This window comes from Pogona vitticeps, chromosome 3 (genome assembly GCF_051106095.1).
Source record: "Pogona vitticeps strain Pit_001003342236 chromosome 3, PviZW2.1, whole genome shotgun sequence".
Lineage (NCBI taxonomy): Eukaryota > Metazoa > Chordata > Lepidosauria > Squamata > Agamidae > Pogona > Pogona vitticeps.
Genome location: NC_135785.1, coordinates 254,524,229 through 254,548,238, shown reverse-complemented (window position 1 = coordinate 254,548,238; position 24,010 = coordinate 254,524,229). Strand labels below are relative to the sequence as shown.

General features: G+C 42.0%; 1 protein-coding gene across 2 annotated transcripts in view; it reads right to left on the bottom strand.

Annotated features, from left to right (window-relative positions):
- NOX4 (NADPH oxidase 4) overlaps positions 1-24,010 on the bottom strand; it is a 127,819-nt gene that overhangs the window by 29,660 nt on the left and 74,149 nt on the right. For both annotated transcript variants that reach the window (XM_072993556.2, XM_072993558.2), the window contains one exon: positions 11,784-11,865. In XM_072993556.2, coding sequence (XP_072849657.2) covers positions 11,784-11,865 — 82 coding nt within the window. The remainder of the gene's footprint in view (positions 1-11,783; positions 11,866-24,010) is intronic.

The window sequence follows — 24,010 nt, the reverse complement described above, 5'->3', positions numbered from 1 at the left end:
CCCTCATTGGAATTCAGCACCTGGGCTGAAAGAAGTTCACCACTCCATCTTATTATTTTTCTTTTAGCCTCCCTACCCACCCTGTCCATGCGTAATGTCTACAGGACACCAAACGCCTGCCAGACAGATGGCGATTACTTACTAGGAACCATTCTTCCCTGCTCACAGGCCATTATAAGGATTAAATGCTCACTAAAAGACTTTTAATTTTGACTGATGGGCCTGGGAAAAGGGGTAGAGGAAGGATTCCACCTCTTTCTGCAGCCCTGACACGTCCAGACTGCAGTCACTGCCAGAACAGACCAAATGGCAGCGCCTGGCGGACTTGAGAACATTATGGGCTAATGTTCTTTCTTCCCCTGAATTGATCATCTGGCATCCAAAGATAATAGCACAGGGTTGCAGAGTGGGAAGGGTTCCCCAAAGGAGATCTAGTCCAACCTCCTGATCAATACAGGAAATCCACAGTTAAAAGGATATTGGACAATGACCACCTAATGTCTATTTAAAAAACAAAGGGAAATTCATCCCTTCCAAGGTAATCTATCACACCGTAGAAAAGCTCTTACCCTCCGGCAGTGCTTCCCAATGTTTTGGGTGGAAACTTTAGTTCTTGCAATTTGAATCCACTGTTTGGGGCAGCAGAAAATATGGCAGCCCTTCAATGTTTTGGGTGGAAACTTTAGTTCTTGCAATTTGAATCCACTGTTTGGGGCAGCAGAAAATATGGCAGCCCTTCAACTGTCTGAAGAAGACCATCACCTCACCCCTCCATGCCCTCTTCTGCAAGTGATACCCACCCAATGCCTCCACAGAGCATAGTTTCCGGCCTGTTTCCCACCCTGGTTATTCTTCCAGCTACTCACTGCTAGAGATGGACACTTATTGTGGTTCAACAGATTGGGCCCACAGGTGTTGCACAGGCACCCCGCATTCTGTGCACCACCTCTTTCTGCAGAGGTGGAGGCAGGGCACGGAATCTGGGGTGCTTACACAACACCTATGGGTCCGATCCACCAAAAAGGCTTAAGTGGCCATCTCTAGTCACTTCCTGTCTTTAACGGCCAGGCTCACAACAGTACACAGCATTCCAGATGAGGTCTGACTAATGAAGGATCAAGTGGTACTGTTACCTCCTTTGATCTGGACACTATTTTAATGTTGGTGCACCTTATTATTGCATTAGCTTTTGCTTCTGTCCCATTGCACTGCCAAGAAATAAAGACGATCACTCACTGTTGAGAATTAATGGCCAAGCTACTCCTTAAGGCAAGAAGTAGAAACCCCCAACCCTGCAGGCTTGATGCGGTCCTGCAGGCCCTCCCCAAAGGGAAGGGCTCTTTCTGAGCCTTCACTGCTATGTTTTCCCGGCTTATCCACTGTTTCCTGCAGACCAGCAGAGCAACGGGGACAGTGATTCTACCTCGCTTCCGAGCAACCTCCTCCTGTCTCCCGGAATGCTCAACTCATTCGTAGGAGACAGTCAAGAAACAAGGAAAGAAAGGGGCTGTTGAGGAGGAAAGGTTAAACTGCAGATGGAGAAAAAGCTCATTCTTTTTCCTGCCCCTGGCTTTACTTCTTTACCATGCACTGAAAAAGGGCAGGAATTACTAACCTTGGCTCAGAAAGCACCCTGCAGCACATCTGCATTAAACTAGCTTCTAAACTGGCCAAAATGCCACGCCTGCTATCATGCCATGGTACTAGGGAAAGTCTGTCCATCCTGCTCTGCCTAGAAACCCCTTGAGAGGCTTTGATGTCCTATGATTTGAACCACAGAGCATTATCTTTTCTTCTTCAATTGACTCTTCGCAGCTTCAAAAGTTACTTTTAGAAATAATCAGTTATAGTTAGACTTCCAAGGACTTATTCATCGTTATGCTTACGTTTTTTGTTTTTTTTTTTGAAAATCTGCTCCTTTTCTCAGAAATAATAAATTGTAAATATATTTTGCAACATGAGGGTAAAGTGTGAGCCAGACCTTGAGTTTCACTTTTGTTGTTCTGAAATAACATCTTATGCTGTAAGCCACTCGTCAAGAGAACAAAACACTCCCTTTGTTTTGAGAGACTAGATGGTCTCTGTTGACCTCATTGCCATCTCAGTATCTCCGAGGGGAAACAAGGCAGCAGCAGAAAAGAGCCCCGTGATACAGTGGTTCAACTGCAGTACAGCAGCTAAGCCTCTACTCATGACCTCAATTCAATTCCGATGGGTTCACATAGCCTGCTCAAGGTTGACTCGACCTTCTGTCCTTCCAAAGTCCGTAAAATGAGTACCCAAAGCACTGGGGGTGGGGGAGGGGAGTTGTTGTTTCCATAATTATGTTGTAAACCACCCCGACTGTGCTCTAGCACTTTGGCGAAGTAGATAAAGGTAAAGGTAAAGGTTCCCCTTGACAATTTTTGTCCAGTCGTGTCCGACTCTAGGGGGTGGCGCTCATCCCGCTCTTCAAGCCATAGAGCCAGCGTTTTGTCTGAAGACAATCTTCCGTGGTCACATGGCCAGTGTGCTTTAAACACGGAACGCTGTTTACCTTCCCACCGAGGTGGTCCCTATTTATCTACTTGCATTTGCATGCTTTCGAACCGCTAGGTTGGCGGGAGCTGGGACAAGCGACGGGTGCTCATTCCGTTGCGTGGATTCGATCTTACGACTGCCGGATCTTCTGACCCTGCAGCACAGGCTTCTGCGGTTTAGCCCACAGCGCCACCACATCCCGGGGCGAAGTAGATACTGTAAGTCAAATCATCGACACAAAGGACAATTAAAACAACAATTTAACCTTGTTGTTGAATCATCTGAGGCCACACGACATAACTATAAAAGGAATTAAAGTCTGAAGTGATCACTTGTTGTGCTAGAGCCATGAAGTACATTTAGTACACCTTCATTTCTGAAAAAAAAAGAGGAACAAATCACAAGCAACTCGGTAGTTGTAACTAGTTATTCCCAAGCTCTGCTTCATACTTCAGCCATCCACGTCCCCCTTCCATCCACAATTTCCAAATCTTCTGTCTAAGAACACTAGGCCTTTAGAAGCTACAGAAAGCCACACTGAATTCCAGGATTACCCAGCACACCATCTCTTTCCAAGAAAAAAAGCAAATGAAACCAAGCATGAAGGCGAAAAGTATGAAACACAGCAAGAGGCATGTCAACAGCTATGTGTCAAACTCATCAAGGTGTCTAAGTTGGGAGGGCTGGCAATTCTCGGCCACCTTCCAGAAAAAAAACCCCTAGAACTACCCAAAGCAAGATTTGCAAAAGCCTCATGTCTTAACTCAACACATCCCTGATGTATACAAAAGAGCCCAATATTCCTCCATCACTGCCTTGTATTATTGTCAACCTTTAGAGCATCCTACGCCCCAAGAGTTCCCACTAGCTCACAACTCTTGCGACAAGCAGGCACAAGGGGCATCCACGGATATAGTCCCATAGGAAGTGAACTGTGGCACCATCTGGGAAAGGGTGGGCATTAGTACACAAGATTTTAAACACAAACTGTTTACACCCAATTCAAACTCTCTCCTCCTCCAATGCCTTCCCAAGATCGGTGTCTCTCCTCCCTTGCAGATCTTGGAAAGCAAAAGCCCTTCAAACTGTGCCCTGAGACCCCACAAGTGTACAGATCAGGGAGATTCGCTGAAGTGTCTTTTGACAAATGAAAAAGAAAGCCTACATGGCCACAAAATAGAGAACAGAGGCCTCAAGACTGAGTTCGGTTCTAGAGGTCTCCTGTCAGTCTGTGGTGATTACAGTCGTGCCTCGCTAGACAGTTACCCAGCATGACAGTTTTTTCGCTAGACATTGACTTTTTGCGATCGCTATAGCGATTCACAAAACAGTGATTCCTATGGGAGAATTTCGCTGGACGTTTGGTCCCTGCTTCGCAAACCTATTTTCGCTAGATGACGATTTTGACAGCTCCCTCCATGCTCGCAAAACGGGTGTTTTCTGGACCTAAGCTTCACAAGACAGCTCTTTAAACAGCTGATCGGTGGTTCGCAAAGCGACTTTCCTATGGCAGATCTTCGCTAGACGACGATTTTTCCCCATTCCAATGCATTCCAATGGGGAAATGCTTTTCGCTAGATGATGATTTCGCTAAACAGCGATTTCAGTGGAACAGACTATCATTGTCTAGCGAGGCACAACTGTATATGCAATGAACTGAACTGTCAGGGTTTAGTGAAGCTCAAAAGCAGGCTGAGTGAAATCTCCAGCATGACAGGGCAAACACTGGCCCCTGGTGGCTTAATGGAGCCAGTCTAGGCTGCCTTGTTCAACTGAAAATAACTGCTAGAAGGGTGGGTGTATACGTATGTGAATTGATGTGTTGCCCAGGGCTTCAGCCACCTACCACCTTCTCCTTCCTGCAATCCTTCTGGATACCAACACAGCGTAAATCTCTCTAAACCAGCAAACATTCAGCAACCAATGGACAGTTGAGAAAGGGGATCTTAATAGATTGGTACTGTGCTTTAAATAAAGGCATCTCTCTCTCTTAATAATCTTTTAACTCATGTTGTATTTGTGTTTTAGCATTGTAGCGAAGAGTTTCTTCTTCTCCACATTGATTTTCCTATATTTTTATTTGAACTTCCAAAAAAAACAAAACCCCAACAAAAAACCATAACTTGAGCCTTGAGTCCAAGTCTTGGGGGAAAAAAGGTATAGAAATAAGTAAGTAAGTAAGTAAGTAAGTAAGTAAGTAAGTAAGTAAGTAAGTAAGTAAGTAAGTAAGTAAGTAAATAAGTAAGTAAATAAGTAAATAAGTAAATAAATAAATAAATAAATAAATAAATAAATAAATAAATAAATAAATAAATAAATAAATAAATAAATAAATAAATAAATAAATAAATAAATAATAGGGGTCAGAAAGATGATTGAGGGTAACAGCAGCCTCCTCTTTGTGGCCCAACCCCCTATTTTTAAAAAAGAAACAAAAAGATAAAGTTACTGAAGGAATCTGCAGAGAAGCGTGGGGACCCCACAACATCTTGCGCAGTGCCCTTTCAAGTCTGGCACTAGCCCTGCGTGCTAACAGAGGGTGCAAACTAGAAATGGGCATGACCCAATTTGTCCCAGTTTACGAAGGTGACAGCACAGGTGCTGCTGCCTGCCTCGCCTGGCTCAGTCACCCCTCAACCAGACCCAGACTCCATGATCTTCAACTGATCCTCCAGTCCCGGCAACAGCTCAGGCTTCTCTGACCTGCCCCCTTGATCTGTCACTCAGATGAATGGGTGGGGCAGAGAAGTCTTGCTTGGGGAGATTAGCTGAGGAGGCAGGAAAAACAAGAAACCTGGGCCTGGTGAGTGGCTGAATTGGCTGAGGCGGCGGGGAAGTGAATAGCAGCACCTGTGCTGCCACCTTTATGAACTGGGATGAACTGGTTCGTGCTCATCTCTATTGCAGAGATGTGTAGCTGATCACACTGGCAAGGCCTGCTTTAATGGAAGCCATCTCCCTTAAAACAACCCTTCCATTAGTTGGGGAATTACTCCAGCCCAGCCCTTAAAAGTAGAAGCCCTACAGCTGGACCAAAACGGTCCACCTTGGGCATGGTTTGGGGGGTGGGTTGAAATGCATTTCCTTTTATGTCCTGTGATTGCCAGGAAACTGATCACTCACCCGCAAGTGGCCCAACTTATGATCTTTTCCCCCTTTTGATCACACCCTTAGATGGCTGAAGAACAAGATTAGACAGGTTCAGGAAGGATAGCTCCCTAAGTGCTAATCTGTCAAGTGGAACCTCTGCACGTAGCTGTTGCTTGAATTTAAAAAGGAGGAGAAGCCACATAATTTTCACACTTCGTTTCTGAGCTCCTTGCCAGCATCTGTCTGATGATGCAGTACTGCAGCATGCATTCAAGAAAGCTGCTCAAATAGATGGGTAGACGTAGTCCCTTGCCTCTAGGAAAAAAATGGAAGACCCAGCTCGGCTCCTGTCATATTTTATGGTTTTTTTTTTCCAGAGAGACTCCTGCTATGCCTAGGCAAACAGTGACCAGGAAGCAACATTTTTAGTTTCTGCAGAAAGGGAGTCATAATACTGGAACTGCCAGCATCTTGCAGAGATCCTGTAGAGTATGAGTACAGGCTGCAGAATGAGGTCAGCAGAATAATGATATTCAGCCGTTGAATCCTTGTCTACATCCCCCTCCTGAAGAGGCAATTATGTCATTGTTTTCGGCTCAGGACTACTCTTCTTTACAAACTAGAAAAGTGTCAACCTCCCCTCCCATCCATGGGAAGTTGTTGTTGTTTAGTCGTTAAGTCGTGTCCGATTCTTCGTGACCCCATGGACCAGAGCACGCCAGGCCCTCCTGTCTTCCACTGCCTCCCGGAATTGGGTCAAATTCATATTGGTAGCTTCAATGACACTGTCCAACCATCTCATCCTCTGTCATCCCCTTCTCCTCCTGCCTTTACACTTTCCCAACATCAGGGTCTGGGAAGTTACCCAGTCCCAATCTAAAACTAATCTGACACTTCTCATTGAACTGCTGGGTGTCAGCATTTGACAGCTTGATTAATGAACATCACCATCTCTTTTTTTTAATCAGTCTTTTACCACTGAGGTTGACACTTTCATATCACTTGCAGACTATTTAAAGCAGATGTGTGTACCCGTGCCGTGTTGTCTTATTTGAAAAAGACAGCTATCTTATAAATGAGAAAAGATATTGAGTATTATCAGATCCAATTTTCATACACCTTTCTTTGATCACAGGAAAAAAAGTTAGAAAGGAGAGGCAAGACAAAACAGAACAGAAACAAAAGAAGAGTCTTATTAGGTTCGAAGATACATGTAACTATTTAAGTGGAGACAGGAGCGTAACGGTCTGAATAACTGACAACAATTCTGAACACATATTTGTTTTCTGGAGAGCAACAGTAGCTAAAATCCCGTTGTAGAGTTATGTTGGTGGAAGGGCAATGATGTAACTCAATTCCACTTCCTCTGACATGCATTAAAAAAAAAAAGACAACTCCATGTTTTTCTATTCAACATAAGAAATACTTTCTAAAATTTGGTATATTCTCAATTTTTTAAAATGTACTGAACAGGCAACAATGAGAAACGATTCCCAGGGGATAATACGGGGTTGAAAAGAAAGAAAGAAAGAAAGAAAGAAAGAAAGAAAGAAAGAAAGAAAGAAAGAAAGAAAGAAAGAAAGAAAGAAAGAAAGAAAGAAAGAAAGAAAGAAAAAGATCAGCTACCTCCAATTTCCCTGAAACACAGCTGTCCTTTGTGAAACCACAGCAAAGATGGAGAGATAAAAGAAAGAAAATATACAGCCACCTAATATTTAATGTAAAACACCCTGAAATTTCTTACAATTTCACTTGTACAAATGTTTATTAGTTGATTTACGGAACTGAGGCCCAAAACATAGCTTAATTAAAGCAGATGCAGATAAAAATAGATGCAAACAGGTGTAGGTAAAAGCATACAAAAGGCAGTCATATTAAAACAGAACTAAACAAACCATAATATTAAAGCAATATGGACAGCATTCTATTTGTGACTTTTGCGGCTGCGTACACACAGCTGTGCGAGTCACTAGATGCTATGCAACCAGAGAAGCCATGTTTTAAATTTAACTCATAGCTGCAAGTGGTTTGTTTTTTTTAAATTGAATGTCTAACTACAACTTCTGGGGGATATCAGGCAAAAACAAAAGCAAAATGGCAAATATCTATATATTGATACATACCTCCAGATATTGCTTTTGGGAACAAGTTATTGACCTGACAATGATCTTTAAAAGCCTTATATAAAGGTATAAATATTTGCCACAAAGTCCCACTCTTACGTCCGAGGAAGTGGACTTGTCCACAAAAGCTCACATTAAATTATAGTAGTTTGTCTTTAAGGTGCCACACCGTTTTTGTCTGCTTTATTTTTTTTTAATTTTGCTTTAGTTTTTGCCTGATATGCTAGCACAGACTAACAGGGCTACATCTTCTAAAACTGCTATTCTGGAGGACAGAGAATTGAAATCAGGGAACTGGTTGGTATAAGGGTTAAATGGTTCATGGCTATCCACATCAATTCGTCACGGGCCTTAGTTATGAAGCTAATCAGAGTTCATAAACGAGGCCGATGGTGGCTGACACCTGCGAGCATGATCATCACCACCTCCCAAACCAGGGGTACTTAATTTATTTGGGAAGGGAGAGAACATATGAGTCCACCCAGACCATACTGAGGACCACACTTCACACTCAGTGCTTCAACTGTGGTGGTAGCAGGAAAATCACTTGGTTTTGCGTTGAAAACATCCAAAGATAATGTCTTATCTTTGCCCACAACCAACAATGTCGTGGTAAAAAATGCACCACACCACTAAAAGTATCGATAAAGCTTGGAAAAGTTACCTGTTGGAAATGACAGGTCCTAAGCTACCTCCTGCCATTATGCCCATTATCCATTGTCCTAGCCAATGTTCATTCTGGCTGGATCAGTGGTACCCATCCTTGGGTCTCCAAATGTTCTTAGACTAAAACTCCCAGAAGCCTCTTCACTGCTAGCTGTGCTGGCCAGGATTTCTGGGAGATGTAATCCAAGAACATCTGGGGAACCAAGGAGGTTGGGAGCCACTGAATTAGAGTATTTTGAGAAATGTAGTTTTTTTAGTGATTCTTCTAAGCTCTGTATCTGAGCCACTTTATGAACAAGGCCACTGTTTACATGGAAAAAAACCCCCACTGATTTTGCTTCCGAGGCAAACTGGGCAGCAGAGGGGATGGGTAGGGACTCTGGTTCATGTCATAAATATAATGATGGTGTGTACATGGGATCCATCCAACATGTGTGCGATCCACCCATGGTCAATACCTTGAAAGAAGCTGCAGCGCTAGCAGTAGCTGAAAAGCAAGAGGGACTCACGGAAATCTGTTGCATCTTCCCCTCCAATTAACTTTCCCATGTTGAACCAAACAATTTTTGAAAGGAACATAAAGATCCACCTTAAATCGTTCACCGAAACTCCATCTTTCATATATTCCTCACTACTGCTATTTTGCGTGCCTGACTGCTACAGAAATTTCCTAGGAGAAATTCTGATATATCAGTACTCCTTGGCTGCATTTGTTCGGGAGCTGATGATGATGACAACTCATTTTTCCGAATGAGCACAATGTTTATTTACCGTATTTTTATCACCATAAGACGCACCTTTCCATAAGACACACCAATTTTTTAGGAGAAGAAAACAGGAAAATATAATCTGTTTCTTTGCTCCATAAGACGCACAGACTTTCCACCCCCCCTGTTTTGTGGGGAAAAAGTGCGTCTTATGAAATACGGTACTTATTTTTGCTGCAACAAATGAATTATGTTATAAACGTCAGTCGATACATAAAGATTTCCTTTTTTAAAGAATTAGCTACCAAATCATGGCTGATTTCTCCATACCTGGAAAATATAGCACAGAAAGGCAGAAGCATATACAGTACCAGCCAGTCATTTTGTTAGGGAAGATACCGCTCTCTAACCAATCCCATTGCTGTACTGTAATGAGAGGCCATTATCATTTCAAAGAGTGCTACAGCTCAATAATCTAAGCAGCATGAGATTTATGGTTCAAAGAATTTGTGATTTTCAGAGACAGCGATTACCCACTGATTCTGTGGAATTGAACAGGGAGTTGAAAATATTTAGCAGATCTAGTCATTAGCTTGCTAAGAGACACTAGACCCCAAGCAATAATGGCAGGAAGCAGCACTTTGCATGCCATTATACAGTAGAAAATCCTGATTTTTACTCCTCTGTACATAAATATGTTTAGATGTATAAATTTGGGGGGCTGCCTGCATTTGAGATTCATCAGTAAATGAGTTGCTTTTCCGGCCTAAAATTCCACAGTAACATTTCATGAAGTGGGTCAAGTAATTTTGGTATACAAGAATTGGTATAGAGGTGCGAACAATACTTGCTACATTCTTTATTCTTATTGGTTAGGGAGGTCTCAACAAAATCGGGAGCCTCAACAAGTGAATTTCAAGTCCTGCAAAAAATTTTGTGCAAGATTCCTCGCACAAACTAGCATCCTTTTCCGTGGAAAAGCAAAGCAGGCCTGCACACAAACATGCATGCATGCACGCACACAGCACAATATATGAAAATATGCAAACAAACCATCCCGTGCTTCAAATGGGAAAAAAATCCTTGAAAGAAAGCAGCAGCTGTCACAGTTTTGTGGAATTTACCTCATTCACACAAAAAATTGTTATAGCAAATGGAAAAAAAACTTTTGTAAGTATTGAAAGAAAAGTAAGATGTCTAAGTTGAAAAGTATAAGATGATATCAGTTGAACTGTTTCTTCAGTGCTTGCTATAATGGGGCTTTGACACTGAGGTTCTTTCCTTGCAAATCCTTTTGAAGATATATCACATCACATTTGTCCCAAGACTTTGAAAAATAAATAAACCCCTTTTAATCTTTGCTGTTCTTCTCTATTTTCCAATCTTGTAGGGTCACTGTTTTTACCACTATTATTTTACATTTTCTCCATATACTGTACTGATTTTTTTAAAAAAAACCCAAGATCTTGCTGCAAACAGCAAAAACATTTTAGAGGGGAAATGCCTCAAGTAAAGAAATCTCCTCAGACTTTATCTGTTGCTTACCAACTCTATGGCAATTACGCAGATTAAGGCAACTGACCTCTAAAACGTACACCTTATGCTGTACAACATGATTTCAGGCAGCTGTTGACTAGACTAGCTCACATGGACAGTTCAAGGTGGCGTCACATATTCATATGAAGGTGGGGTGTAATCTTAGGTCAAAGTCTTGAGGGATATTATGATATAGAATCAGACAGCATCTTTATTTTGCCACCTTTTCAGGGCTTTTTCTCTGCCTTATGAGAAACTACTTATGTAGTTGAAATCTCAATAATAAAAATGGATAAGAACAAAATAAAAACTCCCCGCCTTATCCTTCAGATTATTATTAGTTTTATTTGTATGCCACATTTCTCCCAACAAAGGGACCCAACGCAGCTCACAGCATTAAAATTCACACAATTAAAACACAATAAGTTAAATATTAAAAGACAAATTAAACAATATATGATTTAAAATTAAATTAAAAGATTAAAACATGGAAACATGGAAAAGATTAAAATCACCTGCTAAAATGGACACATTCTTATTACAGGCATACTCTCAGTCTTCTGTTTAAGAATCTAGCGTACCATCTCTAGAAAGGATGGCTCCCTCTTTCTACTAAGAGACAACCATCATAAACTTTTGGCAGTGTGTGGAAATTGCTGGTTTAAAAACTCCAGCTAGGCAGTGGGGAAAAAAAAATCCAGACAGAGACCTACAGAGCAGATTACTATTGAATTACAAATCTCCATTATATAGATTACTCCTTATTGTTTAGTTAGTTTTACCTCAACTGGCAATATAATCTTAACAGATTCAATCACTGACTCCTGTTCTGAGAAAGAATTTTAAAAATCTCTTTTACTCACAAATCTTCATATATATACTCCCTGGGATGTCTCGTTAAAAATCTAGGCGAGTTGGTCTGTTGGTGTCCAGCAAGACATGAAAGAAGGAATAGCTTGCCAAGACACCTTCTCACGTCAATGAATAGTGTCAAGTGAAGCAGGATGCGGATCTGTGAGGGTTATCCAAGTGTCTGCAAACACAGGTGGCCAATTCCTCCCTTCTTTTGCACCACGAAAAACAACACAGGAAAGCTTGAAAAAATGCAGTTCTTCACAAGGATGAGATGACATTTACTTACTTAGGATAACGTCTTTGCTGGAAGACTGGCAGAATCTCAGCATCCCAGCTGGAAGGCACAAGCAGCAGATCCCGAAATCTCTCTGTCAATAATAATAATAATAATAATAATAATAATAATAATAATAATAATAATAATAATAATAATAATAATAATAATAATAATAATAATAATAATAATAGCAGCAGCAGCAGCAATAATAGCAATAACAAAATAATATTAATAAGAGCAACAACGATAATAACAGTAACAGCAATAACAAAATGAAGAATCAGCACATCCCAAAATCTCTGTCAAAATAATTATAATACTAATGACTTTGCAATATTTTGTGTCAGAGGTACAGACCTGATCTGCTTAAGCATACATTGTATTCAATGTATGTATTGGTGTCTGAAGGAATCATTGTCTTTCAGCTGAAGCAAAGCAAAGTGTGTGGCTTATATACTGCCCCATAATGCTTAAAGCAGTGGTTCTTAACCTTTTTGAAAGAAACGTCCCTTTGAGCCATTGAGGAAGTTATCATCGCCCCCCTCCCCGCGGTGATGATATCTTATTTATTTATTTATTTATTTATTTATTTATTTATTTATTTATTTATTTATTTATTTATTTATTTATTTATTTATTTATTTATTTATTTATTTATTTATTTATTTATTTATTACACTTAAATCCAATGACCCCTGAAAACAAAATTCGATTCCAAGAAAATGCAATGCCCCCCAAAAGTAACATTTAATGATTTAGTTGCAAGCGAATTTTAAGACTCAAAAAGAAATATAAAAAGGGCATGAAAACAAACCACAATGCAGGAACTAAAAATTTCAAGACGAAAACTCTGAAACTAAATTAAGATTGGAGGAAAATATATATTCATGCACACTGTAAAAAGGCTGCAGCCATCTTCACAGGTTTGACTTGCTCCAGCGCCCCCCTACTGCCCCCTTCTGCTTCAGCGCCCCCACGCCGCCCCCTTCTGCTCCAGCGCCCCCCTACCGCCCCCTTCTGCTCCAGCGCCCCCCTACCGCCCCCTTCTGCTCCAGCGCTCCCACGCCACCCCTTTTCGTTCTACCGCCCCCCTGAAAAATGAAATCGCCCCCTGGGGGGCATTATCACCCACATTAAGAACCACTGGCTTAAAGCATTCTCCAGGTGTCTTAAAACATAATTATGCATGTTACATATTGTCCACACCCCCACCTGTGAGCTGAGTACTCAATTTCTCAACCGTGGAAGGATGGAAGGTTGCATCAACCCTAAGCTGGCTACCTGAATCTATTTGGATCAAACTCAGAGAAGAGTTTTTGTTGCAGGTTTAACCATTGCACTACGGTGCTCCTAGCTAGAGAAGATTGAGCTAATAAGAGGATAGGAAGAGTAGCACTGGATGACAGAAAGGCTGTTCTAGTCCAACATTCTGTTCCCACGATTTCTAACCAGATAACTCTTGGGAAGCCCACAAGCAGGGCATGAATGCAGAACACACTTCCGGTACTGAGAAACATACTGTGTGTGTTAAAGTTGCTTCTGAATTACAGAGACCCTAGTAGGGTTTTCATGGTCTGTAAAACATTCAATGAGTAGTTTAAACACTGTCACCCTACGGTGAGTTGCAACAGTGGTGTGAAGTTTCTCGCATTCTAGTCCGAGATTGTATACACTGCACCACAATGGATTTCAGATAGGATACGAGACATACGATGCAGCCATCATGACTAGTAGATACCGAAACCCTTTACAGTCAACAAACAATATATCCATAAAGGTAAAGGTTCCCCTTGACATTTAGTCCAGTCGTTTTCGACTCTATGGGGCGGTGCTCATCCCCATTTCCAAGCCGTAGAGCCAGCGTTTGTCCGAAGACAGTTTCCATGGTCACGTGGCCAGCACAACTAGACATGGGACGCCGTTACCTTCCCACCATGGTGGTACTTATTTATCTACTCGCATTTACATGCTTTTGAACCGCTAGGTTGGCGGGAGCTGGGATGAGCGATGGGACCTCCCTCCGTCACGTGGATTCAATCTGACGACGGCTGGACTTCTGACTTTGCAGCACAGAGGCTTCTGCGGTTTAACCCGCAGCGCCACCACGTCCCTAATATATTCATAGCCAGGATGAATTTACTGGGATGACACTATGCTATTCTCCGCCCTGGGCTACAATCTACTACCCTTCCTTAGCTCCAGTCCGCACCGCCAGCCTCCGTTCCAACTCTGCTCTATCGCGTCTGCCCGCAAGGCCCTGTAAATTCTCTGAATGGCCTTGCTGACAGCCTCTACCATTCTCTTCTCACCTCCAAATTGTACATGCCCATCCATAAAATCATGTCAGGCTAGGTTGGAAAGGAGCACTGGGATTCCCTTTTCTCCCCCAGACTACCGTTTCTGGAGTGATTTCTCTTTCCCCACCCTGGCCCACCTACCACCCGCTGCGTACTTATAGAAAGCAGTCCCCCACACAAACGAAGGGTGAAACTGTTGTTTCCACAGAGGTTGGTTTTCATGGCAAAAGTCCATCAAATGCAGGGCAAATAAGAAACTACACAGTTCCTGGAATTACAGTAAATCCGAAAGCAGATGAGGAAATAAATGAGTATTTCTTTTTAAAAAGTGGGTGTGAGGGGATATTGAACAATTTTTTAAAAGTGGGGCAATTTGGGGAAAACATTAAAGTGGAAAAAAACCTCACTTTAGATTTCAGTTCAGATATATATTTGATTTTTTTTCCTTCCCCTCTGGGAACTGCAAGGGTCTTTGAAACCCTTCAGGAAAATACCGTTACATGATGCCTACATTGAGCCTACTGCACAGAGATGCTCTGGAACGGAGCTTAATTGCTTCCTCTGGATGAATCTCCTTTGCCATATTTGTAAAATAATCAAGGCTGAGTTTTTTTTAAGTTGACAAATACAAACAGGAGTGTAATTAGCAGTCAGCTGCAAAATATCCTGTGTGCCAGAGCCCGCAATAATAATTTAAATAAAAAGCAATTATTTCCCATCACCAGTTCATTAAAAGAGAACCTCAGGGCCGGAGCATGGGTGGAAAGAGGAGGAGAACAAAAGTTACCATTCGAAACAAATCAAACCAAAAGAAGCAGAAGGGGTGGGGGGTGGGAAAAGGCAAACCTCAGTGTGTTCCCTGAGAAAAGGACATTTCTTTTTAGACAGGTGTTTGCAAAGCTACCCTGAAAAAAAAAATTTTTTTAAGCTGGGGTTCAATCTATTAAAGATACAGTGGTGCCCCGCATGATGACAATAATCCGTCCCATAGGGAAGCCATTTTGCAAGTGCCGATCAGCTGTAAAAATGGCTGTCCTGTGAAGCATGGGTCTGGAAAACACAGGGCAGCCATTTTGCGAAGCCGACAATCAGCAGAAAAAAATCGTCTTGCGAACGGTTCGCGAAGCACAGACCTAATCAATGTCCAGCGAAAATCCCCCATTGGAATGACTGTTTTGCGAATTGCTATAGTGATCGCAAAAAGTCATCGTTATGCAGATTCATCGTTTAGCGGGGTCGTTGTCTTGCAAGGTACCACTGTATGTAAATTTGTCTCTATTCCTAGCTTTTAGGTTGTAAGAGCTCTTGACAGGCTTAATTCAGCATCATGTGATTCTTAATGACTTATTAATACTGAATGGTTGAAAGTATGGCTTTACGACCACCTCTTCCAGGCAGTGCGTGGAGAGAAAATACTACGTTAGTTCAAGAAGTGGGTATAAAGAAGTGCTTGGAGATACAGCATTTCTAGAGGAGTCCGTACATAAACCCCCAAAGCCTCCCAAATAATTTCTCCCCCACACCCAAGTCCCGGGGAATGGGAAAAGGTTGCAGCTGCAGCAAGTTTAACACAGCAAGACTTCGTACATAATGGCAACGTTATCTCTTGTAAGGCACCCCCATGAGTCTCAATCAACTAGTCTCTAGCCAGTGAAGCTGTTGTGACAGGGGAGTTATGTGCTCTCTTTAGCTGGCCCAAAATAGAGCAGCTTGGCTGCTCTATTTTGAACCAGCCGGGGTCTCTCAGCTGTCTTCACAGTCAGACCACACAGAGAGTGTTACAGTAATCCAAACACAACATAACTAAGGCATGTGTCACTGTCGCCAAACTGGACATCTCAATGCATGGGTGCAGCCGGCACACCATTTTTATTTGTCCAAATGCAAAATCCAGGAACATACCCAAGCTGCAAACTTGAGTTTTCAGGGGAGCATAGCCCCATCCAGCACAGGTTGAGTCTCTGTTCCCTCCTCTGCCTTGTCATTGACCAGAAGAAACTCTGTTGTGTCTGGATTAAGTTTCAATTTGTTTGCCCTCAACCAGTCCATTCCTGACACCAGACACTGATTTACAACCAAAACAAATTTCTCCAGTTTAGAGAGGAAGGGGTGATGAAGAGTTGGGTGTCATTTGCCAGACAGTTACCTGTCCATGACAATGAAACCATGTAGATCTCCTCCATATCCAGTTCACCACTGGTGCCCAACATGCACCATCTATCTATCTATCTATCTATCTATCTATCTATCTATCTATCTATCTATCTATCTATCTATCTATCTATCTATCTATCTATCTATCTATCTATCTATCTATCTATCTATCTATCTATCTATCTATCCATCCATCCATCCATCCATCCATCCATCCATCCATCCATCCATCCATCCATCCATCCATCCATCCATCCATCCATCCATCCATCCATCCATCCATCCATCCATCCATCCATCCATCCATCCATCCATCCATCCATCCATCCAATATCCCACCTACCTAGACCAAAGTCATTACTAGGTACAAAGCGCCCCCTGCTACATGACTTCAGCCAGATACAACTTGGGGCCCAGCCCCATGACTGTCACGTCCTACTCATTGGAGGACATGAAGTCCTGAGATGTTCCTGACAAGGTGGCTTCGGCTTGGATGCTGAAGTCTCCCTGCACCACAACCCCAGGGGATTCCAGCATCAACTCAGCCAGCTCAGGAAGGGAAACTGTTGAGCAGTGGGGTGAAGGGTACACCAAGAGCACCATTATTCTTCCTGGGTGCTCACTTTCAGATATATACACTCAAACCCAGGGGTACCTGGTGAGGGGGATAGGACCTTGATAGACGACCACAACTTTACTCCTCTGCCCATTAGGTCTGACCTGCTACTCCACAGAGAACCCAGGCAGGCAAAGCTGAAATAAGACTATCTGTCCCAGCTTCCTCCAACTGGGATCTCTATAATACAAGTCAAGTAAGCATATGTTCACCCAGCATTATCAGGTCCTGGGTGGTTGATGTTGTCTGTTTCACTGACCTGGAATTCAGGAGTGGCATTTCTACACATCTTTACTAAGGAAGACAGAGTGATTTAAAAGACTTTTGAAAAGAATACTAGATGGTTTTGTAGAAAATAGTTCACTAGCTCCTAGCTATTTAGTCCTTAAGAGGAACCAAGTACTGTAGTTATAACTGTTTTGCTTTTAAGTGGAAGATATTTCTCCCAGGCCTCAAGCTATAATGTAAAATAATATTCAAATGCAATGTATTATTATAAATATCAGAGAGGTGTTTAGATTTATTTTCTAGAAAGCTTCAGGGGACTTCCAGACAGAAAAAAAAATCTGTTAACTTTTAGTCACCTTAGGATGCCAACACTAATATTAAAAAAAAAGAAAGAAAAATGTTCTTGTCAGTTGGGCTATTTATAAATAAAGTATCTGAAGACAAGCAGATTAAACTGCTTTTCCTTATCCGTTTAGGAAGAACAAAATTTCCACAAGGCAAGAGAAGCTACAGAAGCAGATGATAGATCAAGAAAGATTTTGAGAAAGATCTGTAGACACTGCTCAACCAGAAGACAATTCTGGTGATACTCTTTGAAACCAATCAGTTTGCATCAGCTAAGCTATTAACGCATCAGCTAAGCTTCGCAGAACTCTATGAGTCATTCTCCTGCCTCATTTCTGTCCCCTAGGCAAAATTTTCCAACAACATTTGGACCAGCTTTGTTCCCTATGCTCCAATCACAAGCCTGAACCGTCTCTGCAAGCAAAACAAATCTTGAAGCTGAGGTTGTCCTGCTTTGGTCACATCATGAGATGGCAGGATTCTCTGGAAAGGACAATAAGGCTAGGAAAAGTGGAAGGCAGCAGGAAAAGAGGAAGACCAAATACGAGATTCACTGAGGAAGCCACAGGCTTGAGTTTGCAAGAGCTCAGCTGGGCAGCTGAGAGAAGAATACTTCGGAGATTGCTCATTCATAGGTTCACCATAAGTCGGAGGCAAACTAATGGCACACAGCAACAACAAAGCTATTAAAACAGGCTACAGAAATATACACAGCTTTTGCCCAACAATGCCAACACTAACTAACCTGCAGGCCCAGAAAGAGAAGAGAAAAACTTATGAGTGTACAGAAAGATAGGTCAACCCCAGTAATAATAATAATAATAATAATAATAATAATAATAATAATAATAATAATAATAATAATAATAATAATAATAATAATAATAATAATAATAATAATAATAATAATAATTAATTAATTAATTAATCCTGCTTCACTACAGAAGTCCACAGCTAAGAAAACAACACCTGGCTAGCCAGACAATATCAGGAGCCAAATGAGTTGGGTTAGCTGAGCACAGAACATGAAGTGACAGAGAGCACTATCTTAAACCTTTCCTTTTCACAAAAGCACCATGCTCAGCAATGGTAGAGGTGATTTGATTTTTTTGGTAAGGACAAGCTGTAACTTTAAAATCACAATTTCTTGACTGAAGAATTTTACAGGAGTTTGGCGTTACCGGGTCTTAGGTTGTCAGTTAACTTCTCAAGGATGGAGATAAATCTCAGGACGAGTGGCGCTGAAAGAGGAGAAAGCTTGACAGTATGCGTGCCAGCACTTAGTTGGTCTCTATCCCTCCAGCTGGTGGCAAGTCTCACCAGCTCGGCGCAAAGGAGTTTCGTGTTTTGCAGATACAACAAGTATACATGAGTTAGTGCAGAAAATCCACATTCACCATTTCCCTCTCTCACATACACAAAACACACAGTTGCTATTTTGCAAGCATTACACAACAGCCCACTCTATGGAACATCACAAGGCCTCTATCGCTGGCCTCAGGTTGTGGCCCTGAAATCCCAGTGAATGGGAAGCTCCAGAACACTACCAGGGGAATCATCTGGTAGGATCACAAATAGCGATGGCTGCCTGTGCAGAACAAAACACCAAACTCTTATCGGTGTTGGCCATTCATACCTTTGTGGTTTGTGCAATTCAGGGTTTCCGAGAGTGGTAGAACAGGCCCCGTATGAGTTACGAGAGATGCCAAACTTGCAGCAAATCTTCAGCTGACTCTCCTTCCCACTAAATATCATTTTCTTGGGGTGACCGGCTTTTTGGGGGGCTATAACTCAGACAGCCCAAATCCAATATTTGTCAAGCTTGGAGTAGGTGGGGAGAAGAGTCAGTTGAAGATTCGCTGTAAGATTGGTGTCTCTAAGTCGGGGACCACTTACCATATTTTTGGCACCATAAGACGCACTTTTCCCCCAACAAAACAGGGGGGTGGAAAATCTCTGCATCTTATGGAGCGAAGAAAACAGATTATATTTTCCTGTTTTCTTCTCCTAAAAAATTGGTGCGTCTTATGGAAAGGTGCATCTTATGGAGCGAAAAATACGGTAGTTTCCATTGATAAAGGAATATAAGACATCCACAACTTTGACCAGTTGACCTGTGTGTGATTGGATCAGCACAAAATAATGTATTGGAAGTCAGTTTCCTATCACTGATGACCTGAACTGAACCCCTAAAGCATGACCAAATCCTCTCCGTCTCACTTTTTTTAGAACAGAGCAAACATGTATAATTAAAAACAGAGCCAGAGGCTAGAAACCCATTTTACATAATTTCTAGTATTTTTGTTTATATATATATATTTTAAAAATTGCTGGAACACAACGGATGAGGGTGAGACATCTAAATCAGAAACAGTGCTGTGGGATAAGAAAGGCTCTGTTTATGGTCTGCTTAGCTCTGCTTTTGTTTCAAAAGCTTTAGGGTTTGCTGCAAATGTGTTTTCCAATCACTGGCCGGAGACGAACAAGGCCGCCCACGCCAACGAGAAGCCAGTGGGATTCTCCTTAACCTTCCTGTTAACATAAACGCCGAGAGTCCGCCTTGGGATGGTCATGGAAAGATGTGATGCTTTTTCCCAGGATCAGTCTCTTCAGAGGTACCCCTTCCTGTCAACAGCTTACTAAAGCGCAAAGTCTTCTGCAGTGAGAATTGCTTAAGAACTAGAAAAAGCTTCTCTCCAAACAAAGAAACAGAAAGTAAAACTCCTTTCCTCCTAAGAGAAATGGGTTTTTAAAAAAACAACGTCTTTGGGAACAAATGAGAAGGATGGCTGAATGAATCTTGTATCATGCCTTTAAAAAAAATAAATGATGACCTTGGTATACAAAGGAGTAATATAGCATTAACCCTAATCGAAGCTAATTGTGCACTCATGTAACATCAGCAGTATCTGTTACCACAGGGCTGGGGAACCTGTAACCTATCAGCCACTCCCATTAGCTGCCAACAATGAGGAATAATGGGATTCGTGATCACATCTCCCCTTCCTCTGATTTAACACTACAGGAGGATCCCTGTCTTTGTGGTGCAATAACTTTGGTTTTACTTATCCACTGTCTGAAACAATTAAAAATACTAAGAGAAAGCTCTCAGAAATATGTATTTCCAAGATGTAGTTACCAGAACATTTAGCATATGGCTGCTTAGGGTGTGGCCAAAGTCTTGGGGAATATGGTTAGCAGAGGAAAAAGATCCAGTTCTGGAGATTACTTCGTAAAAATGCTGTCAGATCCCACCCTTTCACCAACAAGCAACATCTCTGTATTTCCATACTTTGGGCACAAATTCTGGATCTGAATCTGAGGGGATCTGAATCTGAGGGGTATTTCTGGCAGAGATGTGAACTCTACTAAAACTGCTCTGATAAAACTATGATGTTATGCCAAGGTGCTAAACTTTCCTGGGAAGGTTTAGTTAAAAAGCAGATATATGGCCAGCAAGAATACTATCTGGAAGCAATATAAGTCTTCATTTAGAGCAGTGGTTCTTAACATGGGCGATAATGCTCCCCAGGGGGCGATTTCATTTTTCAGGGGGGCGGTAGAACAAAAAGGGGCAGTGTGGGGGGCAAAAGAACAGAAGGGGGGCACTGGAGAAGGTGACTGCAGCCGCAGTGCTGGCAGTAGATCTGGTGCTGCTGCTGCCGCCAGATGATCCAGCTCTTTCTACCTGCCACATCTTGCCTTTCTCCTTTATGGGAGCACTGAGTGTGGATCGGGTGGAAGGAAAGGGTCTCTTGGGTCCTCATCCTCACCCCATGAAGTGCTGCCTCGCACCCGGGTGAGGAGGGAGACAAGGTAGGTAGGTAAGATATCACCTCAGGGAGGGGGGCGATTATAACTTCCTCAATGGCTCAAGGGGGCGTTTCTTTCAAAAAGGTTAAAAACCACTGATTTAGAGCATATTGGCTGAAATTCAGTAAAAGTTTGCAACTAAATTGGACCCACTAAATCAATGGAACTTATTCATTTATTCAATTTCTATACCACCCATCGAGCAAACTATTACTCTTAAAGAGGTATTTGCTCACGGAGTTCCTACTGATTCAATAGGCCTACTCTAACTGTGACTTACTACTGGATTTCAGCCATTGTTCAACAATCAGCAATGCAGAAGGAAAAAAGGATAATAAAGATACTGCAGTTCTTGGATTTCTTTTTTCTCGTGGACTAGCTCAACTCTCTTCATTGTTCAGGTGCCTGAATAGAAACTATTTTTAGCCATCCAAGAGAAGGAGGGAAGCCTCTTACTAGAAGTTTTCATTTGTGTACTTTGAAGTTTACATCCCTCTGCACCGGCTGGGGATTCCAGTAGGATTTTTGGTTTTAAATGCATCACCTAACATTAATCCCGGGTTTTGCTAATAAGAAAGCTGCCGTGTTCCTCTCCACTTTTGCTCTCCCGCAACCAGGAATCTGTGTCATGTGGAAAGGCAGAGGATAGGTCTGGGGTTACAACCAGCCTCTTCGTTTTAACAATCTGGAAATCAGTCATGGTCCCTTCACCTCAGAATACCAGGAATAATCTAGGGAATTGAAGAAATCTTGCTAAATTATTTCTTTGTTTGTTTGATTCATTTCTATACTGCTGAGAGCGCAAAGCACCACTCTAAGCAGTTTACAGTAAGACAGGACAACAAATCCTCCACCCCGTGCACCAACATTAAACACCTCTAACTAGTTAAGACAATAAAAAGCCCAAAATGATGACAAAACAGGGAACACAGACAACATTAACTTAGGCAAGGATGTCCTTAAACGCCTCTTGAAACAAGACAGTCTTTAACATCCTCTTAAAAGGTGGGAGGGAGAAGTTTTAATTAGAGATGGGAACGACTCACCAAGCGCGAAGTTGCCCCCATGAAGCCGATTCGTGCGGGTTATTTTTTTAAAAAGCTGCCCTTTGCAAAGATGGTAGCTGCAGCTTCCATACCCTAAATGAAGCCGCAGCCACCATCTTTGCAAAGGGCAGCCAGTCTCCCTTTTTACATGTCGTGGCTGCGGAGGCCAGATAGAGACCTCGGTGGCGATTATGGTAGGGGGTGTCAGCAGGGTGGTGGTGGTTGTGGGGGGGGTGGCTGCCTATCAGCCTGCCGATCAGCCGGTAGGCAGAAGGGTGGGGGTTTATTTATTTTACAAAGGACAAATATAAACGGCAAAGTATTCACCGATCCCTATTCATCATGACTTAAAATTTGATGAATACGGATCAACGAATATTTAACGAATCAACTATTTTCGTCAAAAAAGCTGATCAGTTTTTATATTCGTCCCCATCTCTAGTTTTATTTCTTCCCTTGTGATCCTAAATCATAGACTTGTATGCTGTTCTATCTGGTTTAGTCATCTTCTGTTGGCAAAGGTTAGCCATTTCAGCCGTTTTCTAACATATTATAGCGTCTTGGCAAAGTGCTTCTCAAATGCTTCTGTACAGTTCTACATATAATCTGCGCAGCCAACTAATTTATTGATTTATTTTATTACATTTCTACCCTATCTATCTAGTAGTAGTAGAAGTAGTTTCCCATTTCCTTCTTCTGGAGCTCCGACATAAAAAAGAAATGGTCTGCAGATGATTCTCCAAACAAGCCTACTAACACCAGATGCAAGTAAAATGAAAGGCTAGAAGTTTTATTCTATCAGTTCCAGATGTGTTAGTTATTCTTGACACGACAGGCCTCACCTCATTGAGAAAGCCTGTGGAGAGTTGGTTAGCTCCTCTGAGACTTCTTACCTCTAGCATGAGAACAAATTTTTTCCTCATAAATTTTGAGATCCGGGCAAAATGTATTTATTCAAAACTTTTCTTGTTTCTTTTTTTGCTTTGTGAACAAAGCATATACAGTACAGTGGTGACTCGCTTAATGATTGCCTCGTTAAACGACAAAACCACTATATGATGACTGTTTTGCGATCGCTTTTGCGATTGCAAAACGATGTTTTAATAGGCAAAATTTGCTTCCTGACGATCGGTTCCCTGCTTCGAGAACCGATTCTTCACATTACATTTTTAAAACAGCTGATTGGCAGCTTCAAAATGGCCGCCCGCTGTATAAAATGGCTCCCCGCTGTGTTTTTGGATGGATTCCTCGCTATACAGGCACTGAAAATGGCCGCCCCTTTGGAGGATCTTCGCTGGACAGTGAGTTTTTCAGCCCATTGGAACACATTGAATGGGCTTTCAATGCGTTTCAATGGGATTTTTTATTTCACTTAGTGAGGATTTCGCTCTACAGAGATTTCGCTGGAACGGATTATCTTCGTTAAGCGAGGCACCACTGTATGTATGTATATATATATGTACGCAGAGAGAGAGAGACCGACTTATTGATCAAGAAGATGCAAATAGCCCATTACTTATCAACATTCCAGTAATAAGGCAACAAGATAGTTTAGTAGTACAAACTGTAAATGCAGAAACGTGAGTCAAGACTACAGAAAAATCTCACAGTTGGACCCCAGCTCCAGCACATACATTTTGCATCCCATCTCCTCCCATGTCAGAAGCAGAGTTGTGGGCTTCCTTGCCCCACTTCCTCCTCTGAGTGGGTGCCCACAGGAGGAGATGGGGTGCAGAA